The 12,025-nt window shown below is 54.2% G+C and overlaps 1 protein-coding gene across 10 annotated transcripts in view; it reads left to right on the forward strand.

Moving 5' to 3' along the window:
- Nucleotides 1-12,025, forward strand: part of PRKN (parkin RBR E3 ubiquitin protein ligase) — a 638,297-nt gene that overhangs the window by 539,002 nt on the left and 87,270 nt on the right. For 6 of the 10 annotated variants that reach the window (XR_013960334.1, XM_080663608.1, XM_080663610.1 and 3 more), the window contains 2 exons: nucleotides 480-541; nucleotides 9,254-9,403. The exons of 1 other annotated variant lie outside the window; for it this stretch is intronic. Coding sequence is in view for 8 of the 9 variants with exons in the window: in XM_080663608.1 (XP_080519734.1) it covers nucleotides 480-541; nucleotides 9,254-9,403 (212 nt within the window). In the remaining variant the exon portion in view is untranslated. Of the gene's footprint in view, nucleotides 1-479; nucleotides 542-9,253; nucleotides 9,404-12,025 lie in introns of those variants that run through there. 3 more of the 10 variants (XM_080663613.1, XM_080663614.1, XM_080663609.1) reach the window with 1 other exon arrangement.

The following is a 12,025-nucleotide window of genomic DNA, read 5'->3' on the forward strand; positions in this document are numbered from 1 at the left end:
CCTAAAATATGACTCCTTGCTCCCAAAGACAGCTGAGACTCGGGAACCGACACGAGGCTGTATCTCCACCGCAGTCTTTGGTAGAATCACAGGCAACCAAGCGACCCACAACCTCACCTCCTCATTCAGTCCATAGTCACCCGAGGCCCTCCGGGGGAGGAGCTCGGCCAAGTGGCCTTCTCACGTCAAGAATCGAGCTCTCGTCTCCATAGTCTCGGACGTGCCTGTCACCATTAGTTTACGCTTTTCCCCAGAACCCTCCCCTCAGGATGTCCATTCATGTCATGTCTGTGGTCAGGGGATGAACATCAGCACCTGGTCCTACTTGTGAACAATGCTCCCCGAGTCTGAGATGCTCTGATAGCAAGGGCTACACCAAGTAGCTTAAAGAGTAAGGCATGTCCTACATGACCCAACATTTCAGAATGGGAGCCGACCCCGTCACATTCCTGTTTGTCACTGATTTCTCTCTCCAACAGCCGGCTGCCCCGACTCCTTGATTAAAGAGCTCCATCACTTCAGGATCCTCGGGGAAGAGCAGGTGAGTCAGCATCTCCGAGGCCCCACACCACACCGTGTCGCTAACGAGATGGCCTGGGCTCCCCCAGGGGGCGGAGTGTCTCCTGACCCCGGTGTCCCTAAATGGGGGGGAAGTGCACTGGGAGGGTCTGTGTGAGGACACTCCTCCCCTGTCCAACCCACCAGGCCAGACAGGTCATTGATTGGCACCTCTGCTGTCCACCAGAGCACTTCATCTCGACACCAGCAGAGAGCAGGGAGACTGGCCGATATGCAAGCCAATCAGCGGGAGGCGGGCTGAGGAAGGGACCGGGCATCACAGACAGCCTGGCCCCTTGTCTGCGGGTGGAGGGGCCGGTTCTTTCCATGGGTGTGTGTGTTTCATGAGTGTTGTCCACTTTCTCTGCGGGCGTGGCTGTGTGGCGCATACACAGCATGTCCCACTTAAGGCAGATTCTCTAACTTCTGTGTGCTCAGTAAGAGGCGTCTGATTCAGGGGTCCTCAAACTGCGGCCGCGAGCCACATGCGGCCCGCCGAGGACATTTATCCGGCCCGCCGGGTGCCGCTGCCTGTCCTGCTTAGCAGCTGACTCGTCCCGGGCCTGCAGTGCGCATAGGAATTTGTTCATAGTTTTTTTTTTAAACTATAGTCCGGCCCTCCAACGGTCTGAGGGACAGTGAACTGGCCCCCTGTTTAAAAAGTTTGAGGACCCCTGGAAATAGATGTGCTACATAAATGATTCAGGTGCTGGACAACATACATGTTAGATACATAATATAAAACGTGTTATCTGTAAGTAATACACACATACACACACACACACTTACTTGTGATTGCTTAAAATAAGTCTCTCAATCCTTATATGGAGTACAGGGCCCGTGTTATAATGTTAAATCTTGATGGCAGGTTATCCTTGAAATACACCAGGTGATTGACAGCTTAGTGGTGACCTACCCCACGCTCTCCAACTGACTTTAACTCCCAGAGGGGGCCTTGGCCACCTCAGGTCGGAGAACACACGAGTGCCATGTGGCGGCTCAGTTTGTCAGTGAGGCTTTGGTCTGTGTGTTGACCTTCAGTGTGTGTCTGGGGCAAAGTCGGGTGCCCGTTTCCAGTAGGAGGCTAAAAACACCAAGGGGTGAGTTAGAGGAGAATAAAGAAAACTGGAACCATTTTCCACTCCTTGAAGTAACAGCTTACAGGATGCCTCCTTCGTATTCTCATACTTCAGGTTTCCAAAAACAGCAGGTATGTGTCTTCAAATACCAACAAAATCTATTACCCTTTATTGCGAGTAAGAATCGATAACCAACTCCCCCAAACATGCCTGTTTAGGAAAACACCTGTGTCTCTCAGCCGTTTCCTGAGAAACCGGAGAGATTTCTGAAAGCAAGGCTTGCTGGCTGTCACCCTGACATTTCCGCTCAGATAACGGAGCCTTCACCTCTGACGTCTACCCATCTTTACAACGTGTTTCCATGTTTGTTTTGGCGTCATGGAGCGATGAGGGAAACAGGCTAACTGTAATCGTCGCCTTGGATTTGCATAAACTTTGGGCCACTGTGCATTTTCTTAGACGCTGAGTCCAGCCCTGGTCAGACTGACACGCCTCTGATTCCCTGTGCCCGTGGCGGGGCGCGGTGCAGACCAGCCGTATTGGTCTTCATTTCCTGGGAATCCACATCGGCCTACTCCTGCCTTCCTTCCTCTCGCAGGCCCTCACTGAGCACACGCACTGTGCACGGGGCAGAGGGGGGAGGAGAAAACCCTTCGGGCTCCCGTTCCCATTGGGGAGACCTTGTTATGCGACACAGGGGAACGCCTTCCGTCCCATCATGGCAGGCGGTTAGCTCTGCAATGGGGAAGAACATCACCGCAGGAGGGATCTGCGGGCGGAACGGGTGACATTTTTGCAAGGTGGCCAGAAAAGGTCTTGTGGAGCGTCACGGACCGGCTGCCTCCTGCACGCCCCACACCGGAGGTCCAGCCCCCAACATGTGCCCGACTAGGAATCCAGCTGTGACCTCCCGGTTCATAGTCACCCTCCACCACAGAGCCACGCCAGCTGGGCTCATTAGCTAGAGTCTTAAAGCCTGACTTTGTTGGAACAGCTATGAAATTTCTACTTTAAAATGAATAGTCCCGAAATAAACTCTCGAGGATCCAAGATGGCGGCGTAGGTAAACACCTAAACTGCTGCCTCTCACAACAATTTCAAAACTACAACTAAAAGACAAAAGGTCTATCACCCAGAACCACGGGAAAGCTGGCTGAGTGGAAGTTCTACAACTAGAAGGAAAGAGAAAAGAGCATTGAGACGTGCACAAGCGCTGAAAAGCTGAGGTACGGAGGCGCGCGAATCGGGCTGGCAGCGGGCGACTGGGATCGCTGCTTTTTTCAACCTGAAGGGAGACAAGCTCCCGATTACTTCGAACTCCAGTTTCTGAGGAGATACGGGGGACCCAAACTCCTACGGGGAGAAGCTGGACTGTCTGCCATCGGGTCAGAAAGTGAGGGAGGCTTGCTTGCAGGGCTGTGCGCAGGAATAATTGTTTACTGCGCTGGGGTGCGGGATGAGGGGACGCGGTCGGAGATGCAGAGCCGGCTTACTGACAGCCATGGCTGTTTGCCACGCCCTAGCCTAGTGATGCCCTGAGACCCCGCCCTGTACAACCTACAAACCCACCCAAGCTCCAAGCAGCGGCTTTAGCATATGAATGGCCTGCCCTATCGCAGCTTACCCTAGCAAACTTGCAGCCCGGGTCAGACAGCTTCAAAACCTCCAAACCCTAAACAAAGAGGAGAAAACTGTAGTTCTTGCTGTAGCTCCTGCTGGGTGGCCTCAGACAGTAGCTGACCTGCACCCCATTGAAGATCCAGAAGCCAGTGTACCTAGTGGTCAGTGTGAGACACCAGATTTCAACTCCTCACATCCATAAGTGACACATTCAAGAGGCAGACTCAGTGAGCACCAAAGCCCCACTGAAACAAGTCCTGCACCATAAGCGTGTCTCCAGCACAGCAGTTCTTCCATTATAGACACAGCGGGTTCTCACAGCCAATTGGCCTGGAGGTCAATTCCTCCCAGTGTACCAACAGCAATCAAGGCTTAACTACACCAAGACTTTGCACTCAGCCCACAAAGGGGTGTACCAAAGGCGTCCACCTCAGGTGATTGGGGAGGCTGAGCTACTGGCCCCTATAGGTCACCTACCACTCAAAGCCACTCCATCAACACAAGGAAGGAGCAAAATGTGGAGACAAAGAAACATGTCACGAATGAAAGAAATGGAGGAAAGCAAACTACTGGACGACATAGAGTTCAGAACCACATTTATAAGGTTACTCAAGAATCTCCTAAAAACCGCTGAGAAACTTAGTGAGACCTTTAAGGATCTTAATGAGAATTCCAAAAAAATGGAAAAGGACCAGTCAGAAATTAAGCATACACTGTCTAACATAAAGAATATACAGAAACTCAACTGTAGATCAACGTACCCCAAGAATCAAACCAAAGATCTGAAATATGAGGAAGCAAAAAACACCAAACCAGAAAAACAAAAAGAAAAAAGAATCCAAAAATATGAAGATAGTGTAAGGAGCCTCTGGGACAACTTTAAGCGTACCAACATCCGAATTTTTGGGGTGCCAGAAGAAGAGAGAGAGCAAAATATTGAAAACCTATTAGAAGAAATAATGACAGAAAACTTTCCCTACCTGGTGAAAGAAATAGACTTACAAGTTCAGGAAGTGCACAGAACCCCATACAAGAGGAATCCAAAGAGGACCACACCAAGACACATCATAATTAAAATTCCAAGGGCAAAAGACAAAGAGAGACTCTTGAAAGCAGCAAGAGAAAAACGGTTAGTTACCTACAAGGGAGTACCCATACGACTGTCAGCTGATTTCTCGGCAGAAACTATGCAGGCCAGAAGGGAGTGGCAAGAAATATTCAAAGTGATGAACAGCAAGAACCTACAACCAAGATTACTCTACCCAGCAAAGCTATCATTCAGAGTTGAAGGTCAGATAAAGAGCTTCACAGACAAGAAAAAGCTAAAGGAGTTCATCACCACCAAACCAGGATTACATGAAATGCTGAAGGGTATTCTTTAAGAAGAGGAAGAAGAAGAAAAAGGTAAAGATAAAAATTATGAACAACAAAATGACATCAAGTACATACCTACCAACAAGTGAATCTAAAAATCAAGTGAATAAAAAATCTGAAGAACAGAATGGACTGGTGATTATAATAGAATCAGGGACATAGAAAGGGAGTGGACTGACAATTCTCAGGGGGCAGGGGGTGTGAGGGGTGCGGGAAGAGACTGGACAAAAATCTTACACCTATGGATGAAGACGGTGGCGGGGGGTAAGGGCATGGTATGGGGTGGGGAATCAGGTGGAGGGGAGCTATGGGGGGGAAAAAGAGGAACACCTGTAATAATCTGAACAATAAAGATTTATTTTTAAAAAAAGAAGAAAGAAAAATAAATAAATAAATAAAATGAATAGTCCCTGTTCTTAAGAGAATCCGGGAACCCGCACATACAGACCGAATGATTCGCTCCCCAAATAAACTAGGAGCACTGCGAGGAGTTGCGATGTTGCCGAGGCAGTCACGCCCCCAGAGGGCATTTTCCCCATCTGAGGGGGAAGGGAGGACTTGCTAGTGTGTCCCCATAGGTGCAGGTGTATGCTGGCTGCTATCAACACTCGTTTTCAAACATGCTTGCCAATATGGTGCTGTCGTCTCTGGTCCTCTGTCTGCGGCCCGTCCGCGTCACGAAAGCTTACCTGGGCGTCTGCAAACGTGTTTCAGCAGCAGCGTTCGCAGCATGGGCCGGCGTACGGGTAGCAGGTCCCCACACACAGGCGCTGGGATGTGGCGTCGAACAAGGCACAGTGGCTTCTAGAGAACCCGCTGCCGGTGAGCTCACCCGAGAGGGGAGGCTCCGGAGACCCAGTCCACGCGGCAGGCTGGTCCCTCCCTCCAGGGCAGCTCTGTTCGTAAAGCGCCGATGAGGAGAAGCAGCCCTCGGACACAGGATCGGCGTCGGTGCGTTTTTACGGCCGGGGGGCTCCTTCGCCACTTCTCCCTCCGGCACCCGTCTCACCCTCACGTGCACGCAGGGGTCTGCACCGCGCAGAGCTGAGGCGTCACACGCTCCCACGGTGGAAGGGTGGGACGGGTCCCCAGGGCCCCACGGGGTGGAAGGGAATCCAGGGAGATGTGGGCACAGCCTGGCAAGACGGAGTGAGGACCTGCCAGTGACGGATGCACCTGCCGTCTGAACCCCTTCCTGAGGGCAGGACACGCCGTCACTACTGGCACCACTGGCTTCAGGGCAGAACTGCTGCTTGTAAACTTGACAGTGTTCGGAGAAGGAAGGATTCAGGAGCACAGGTTTCATCACAGCTGTCGCGTTTTCTGCTTTCTTTAAATCCTCACCCGAGGAGCGAGGATATTTTTCCCATTGGTTTTTAGAGAGAGTGGAGGAGAGTCAGGAGGGGCGAGGGGGGCAGAGAGAGAGAAATGTTGATGTGAGAGAGACACATCAATTGGCTGCCTCCCACATGCGCCCCGAATGTGTCCCGACTAGAATGAGTGAGATACAGGCATTTCTTAGCAATTCTGTAGCCAACGCCCACGGCCACCCGTGCCCGTGACCCCCAGGGCGGAGGCAGCAGGAATCTCTAAGGCGCTGGCGGACTTCGCCCCTCGCTGAACGGCTTCCTGGCGGAAAGCGATGGTCGTAGCAGAAAAAGGTGCTTCGCTAAATTAAATAGATAATCTGCCATCAAATCAGGAAATCGCCAATTACGTAAGAACAATTTGTTTAAAACAGAAAAGTGGTTTTGTAGGCAGCGCCATCCTGCGTCCTGCTGGTACAGAGCCCCTTGCCATTGGTGAGGGCGCTGAATGCTCCCATGGCACTCAGGGTCCCTCCGTCCCCCCGGCGGCCATTGTGCGCCCCCCATGGGAGGACAGCACGCTCCGTTCAGGAGACACAGACACGGAGCGGAGGGCGTGCGAAGGGGCGCAGGGCGGTCTGAGGGGGGCCCACCCGGAACCTCGCTCTGCAGCTTCTGGCAGACAGCCTGCGACACCGCAGCCACTCCCTCCCCCGGAGCCGGCATGTTGGTGCACTGGGGCAAGGTTTGGTAAAAGGGCCCTGAGGGGTTCAGGAGGTGATCGCGAGCATGACATCTCCCGGTTATGGGACGCCTCATCACTCACCAAATATCTTCATGTCATCCCTGGCAATTGCATAGCTCGTGACATTTAGCAGACCTTTTCCCACGAATCCACACGCTCCAGTTTGTTCTCCTAAGCAACCTCACCCCGAGCATTTACCGCTAAACGTATTCCACGGGTAAGGACTTTCCTCTAGTCCAGTGGTCGGCAAACTGCGGCTCTCGAGCCACATGCGGCTCGCGAGCCGCGGTTTGCCGCTCTGTGGACTCAGGAGTTTGCCGACCACTGGGATAGGGGCTTAATCACAAGGAACAACAACAGCCTGTAATTATTGACATCGAGAGTCTAGGTCAGTGGTCGGCAAACTCATGAGTCAACAGAGCGGCAAATTGCGGCTCACAAGCCGCATGTGGCTCGCGAGCCGCAGTTTGCCGACCACTGCTCTAGTCCGTGCCACATATGTACGTGCCGTCCGCATGTTTGCAAGGGGACTTGACAGCCTTCTTTCTTTCACTCCGGGGGCCAGGAAAATGAGAAAATGGATAGCAGGCCCGATTCTAACACCTTCCCTCCCTGCTCTCCGTGACTTTTACATGTACCTGCAACCCACATGTTCTCCCAACTCCAAACTCACACAGCCAACTCGCCACTCAACATTTTCTACTTCGCTGTGTAAGAGGTTATCAAGCTGGATATGAGCAGAAGTCCCTCCCCCAACTTCACACACACACACACACATAGACACACACACAGACACACGTACACACACACGCACACATAGACACAGACACACACACACATACATAAGCACACATAGACACACACACGCACACACACAGAGACACAGACACACACATCACACACACAGACACACACACATAGACACACACACAGACACACACACACACAGACACACAGACACACACAGACACACACATAGACACAGACACACACACCACACACATATAGACACACAGACACACACACACAGACACACACACACAGACACACACAGACACACACACAGACACACACACACAGACACACACACACATGCCACCTTTCTTCTTGCAGGTGTTCCCATGTCAGTAATGCGCTCTCTCTCTCTCTCTCTCTCTCTCTCTCCCCCCCCCTCCCCTTTGTCTTCTGGAGAAAACCATTACACTCGTGCCTGACTCTTCCTCTCTGCCTAAAACCTGCCAGAAAGGGTGCCGTTTCCACATTGGCAATACACCCCGAACCCCACTGACGCCACCTTCCTGGCTCGGGCTGCTGTCTGGTCTCTCGGGCAGCGCTGCCGTAGCCTCCCCCCTGCTCCCGCTCCCGCTTCCATCCTCGTCCCTCCCCACGAGTCTCCTCGGAGCAGTCAGCCACGGGCCCTCTGAGGAGGATTCGTCGGGCCGTGTCCCTCCGCAGCCGGCGGCTCCGGCGGCTCCCCTGTCTCTAACCCTACCGTGGCCTGGGGGGGGCCCTCACCTCCTAGCCCCTCATTAACGCTGACTCCGCCTCCTGTCTCCCCACCGTTCCCTCTGCTCCAGCGCCCGCCTGCTCACCGCACCCCCGAGGAGCCAGGCCCGGGGCCGTGGCCCTTGTGAAGCTACACCCCTTCCCCAGGCCCGTGGCTTTCTCATCTCCGCCCACCCCGGGGTGTGTTCAGTGCGCCTGGTCCGTGCGCACCCTCAGTCCCTGATCCCGCTTTGCACTGTACCCGTCTGCCTGGACTCGCTCTCCGCTGTGTTCCAGTCCCTTCCCACGTGTCTCCGTCTGAGCCCTTGCGTTTAATCTCAGCACGTATGGTCCCGTCCTGTGGACGATCGGGGCGTCGGTCCTGCTCGCTGCTGAGTGCCCGGCGCCACGGTCCTGTCCGGCCCAAGGCAGCTTTGCCTCAGCGCCGCCTAAACCCATTCATAGCTGCGCACACGCACTGGGCTTGATCCCCGTTTGGGGGAGACCATGATCTGACATGCGAGGAGACAGCACGTTAGCGCTGCTGCCAGGGAGACCTGGCCCTGGATGCCGGGGTTCGGGGTGGCTCTGCAGGCTGGGGTGTCCCCGGGGCCTGAGCCACGCAGCGGCACCGGGAGGTCGGGGAGGAGGCAGGGGGACCGAGGAAGGGACCGCTGTGCCCTGTCATGGGTCTCCCCCTACGCGGGTGCACTCGGTGCACCGCCTGGCTGCTCCGGCACCACGGGCGGGAATCAGGGCCACTGTGCGCAGTGGCCCCAACGCCCGGAGGACCCCAGAGGGGGCCGGGTGCGTGGTAAATGCGTAGTGCAGGCGTGCCTGCTAGAATGTGCACACACTAGCACCATCGAATGAAGTCGGTGGGCACAGTATCTAGAAATACACAAACTTTGCAACATCTCTTTCTGAGGACACATTTCTAGAAGCACAAAGAATAAGTAAGCACCTCGCCTGCTTTGCCAGGTGCCGCGGGGCCGCACCTTGTCCGCCCTCTGCGTTCCTCACTGAGACGGGTCGGCGAGGACCCCACCCCAGCGCCTCACTGTCCCCTGGTTCTGTCTCCGCAGTACGGCCGCTACCAGCACTACGGCGCCGAGGAGTGCGTGCTGCGCATGGGCGGCGTGCTGTGCCCGCGCCCCGGCTGCGGCGCCGGGCTGCTCCCCGAGCCCGGGCAGAGGAGGGTCACCTGCGAGGGCGGCGGCGGCCTGGGCTGCGGGGTGAGTACCGCGGCACCCGTGTCGCTTCTCTGTGTTCGCTGCTTCAACCACTGGCGGGGCTCCCTATGTGCTGAGTCTCACTGCCCCTTTGGACTCACACATGTTTGAACTGATGAATAAGAAAAAGATTCAAAAATTCTTACATAGGCTCGCAGAGGTGATAGATAGATAGATAGATAGATAGATGATAGATAGATAGATAGATAGATAGACAAATAGATGATAAAATGATAATAGATAGATAAATAGATAGATAGATAGACAAATAAATAAAATGATAGGTGATAGATAGATAGATAGATAGATGATAGATGATAGACAAGTAGATAATAAAATGATAGATAGATAGATAGATAGATAGATAGATAGATGATAGGCAAATAGATGATAAAATGATAGATGATAGACAGATGACAAATAGATGATAAAATGATGATAGATATATAGATAGATGATAGATAGACAAATAAATGATAAAATGATAGATAGATAGATAGATAGATAGATGATAGGCAAATAGATGATAAAATGATAGATAGATGATAGATAGATAGATAGATGATAGGCAAATAGATGATAGATGATAGATAGATGATAGATGATAGATAGGTAGATGATAGATAGATAGATGATAGGCAAATAGATGATAGATGATAGATAGATGATAGATAGATGATAGAAGATAGATAGGTAGATAGAGAGGTATTTCTTGGAGGGGCGGGAGGTGCCCGCTTTCATTGGTCTCGCCGTGTTAATCTAAGCCGTGGTGAGCCACCAGACGAGCCATGCACTTGTCTCGGCGCGCAGCTGACTCAGAGCGGAAGTGGCTGTCGGAGAGGGGGTGCGGGCAGAGAGTCCCCGTCTGCGGGGCCGACCAAGGCTGCCGGCCTCGCACCTCGGGAAGCAGAGAGAAGGTTCATGTGGGAAACTGGAGATGCTGTGGGTCACAGATCACTTCCGATGGCGGTGAGCAGGGGGTGGTGCCCCCGGGAAGCAGGGAGCAACGTGGGGATGTCTGTGCCGAGATCTCGGGCCCGGGTCCTCGGCTCCTGGCTGGGTCAGGCCGCGGCTGACGGCCGGGGTGAGGCAGGCGACGCGGGGGCCACTGCGTGATAAACTGAAGTGGCAAGTGGACAGCGCCCCACGGGAAACGCGTACGGGAGAGGGCGGGTCCGCAGGCCAACGCCGCTACGAGTGGATGGGAAACGTGGGCTCCAAGCGGCACTTCGAGGGCTGGGAGGGCTGGGTGGTGGCCGGGGCACAGCCCACCCTAACTGGGCTGAGCACGGAGGCCGCTGCAGGTAAGTTGGCACCTGTCGCCCCGTAAAGCCGCCTGTCCTTTTGGGGTGCCAGTTGAAAAAGAACGAGGGGCCGCGTGCCTGAGCAGAAAGACACCCTGGGCCCGTAAGTGCAGCGGCGTCAGCAGGCTCCTCAGCCACAGAGCCGCCGCAGTGGTTGCAGGAGCCAAACCGCGTCCCGCCTCAGTCGCCGTCACTGGCCGTGTGGCCGGCGCCCCGCGTGTGGCCTACGCAGGCAGGGAGCTCCCGGGATCAGAATACTGAGCTGCAGTCGTTTTTAACCGACGGCTGCATTGTGTGCTTCTTCCTGAAAACTGCCCGTGCTTGCTGCATGCTCTGATGCTGGGTTTTGAGACTGTTGTTGGCCCTGGCCGGTGTGGCTCGGCTGGGCGGGGCGTGGTCCCGTGGGCACGGAAGGGTGTGCGGGTTCTGTTTCCGGTCAGGGCATCCCGGTCAGGGCACGTGCCCGGGTGCGGGCTCCATCCGCAGTGGGGGCGTGCAGGAGGCAGCCGATCCATGGTTCTCTCTCATCCTTAATGTTTCTCTCCCTCCCTCTCCCTTCTTCTCTGAAGTCAATAAAAACATTTTTTAAGGAGATTGGGTGGGACGTCTTTAAGTTCAAATCCTGAATCCGCCCACTGCTAGCGGTCTTCATTTTTGTGCCTCCGCTTCCTCGTCTTGAAAATAGACACTATTATAGTGACACGGTATAAGACTGAATAGTAAATGGCATGGTAGATACAAAATGCTTAGAACGGTGTCCGGCATGACGTGTATATTTCCTTAATCAAAAACTTAATATTTATCAAAAGCTCCCCTAAAGGACCCCACATTCAAGGACATTTACTTCCAGGACATTCGATGGCGCCTTTGGGCTATACCCCTGACCAAGCCAGGCCTGCAGCAGGCAACTCGGTGCCGAGGCCTCGCTCTGTGAGGACTGCCTTTCCCACCTGCCGCTTGGCGTAAGGGCCCTGGCTTGTGCTGTGGCCATTTTCCGGGAGATCTGATGTGTGTGGTTCAGGCCGTCGCCCTGGCCTCGTCTGGGGGAGCCCTGGGGCTAGTCAGGCTGACCTTAGCCTCCCGGCACCTCTGCTCGTCCTGCGGAAAGCTGTCCCGAGGACACTGTGTGGGCAGCCCGAAGGCGTCCCCCTGGACCTCGCTGCGGGCTCTCACCCCCCCACACACATCCCCTCCCCGGAGCCGTGCTGCGGGCTCTCCGTGGCGTGCGCTGGGCCCTCGATGAAACACGCCTGGAAGCTCGTTCCCACCCCCCTCCTTTCTCCTCCTTCTCGCCCCTCTCTTTCTGACACACGCCGTCTGC

This window comes from Plecotus auritus, assembly GCF_963455305.1.
Source record: "Plecotus auritus genome assembly, chromosome: 4".
In the NCBI taxonomy this organism is placed as follows: Eukaryota; Metazoa; Chordata; class Mammalia; order Chiroptera; family Vespertilionidae; genus Plecotus; species Plecotus auritus.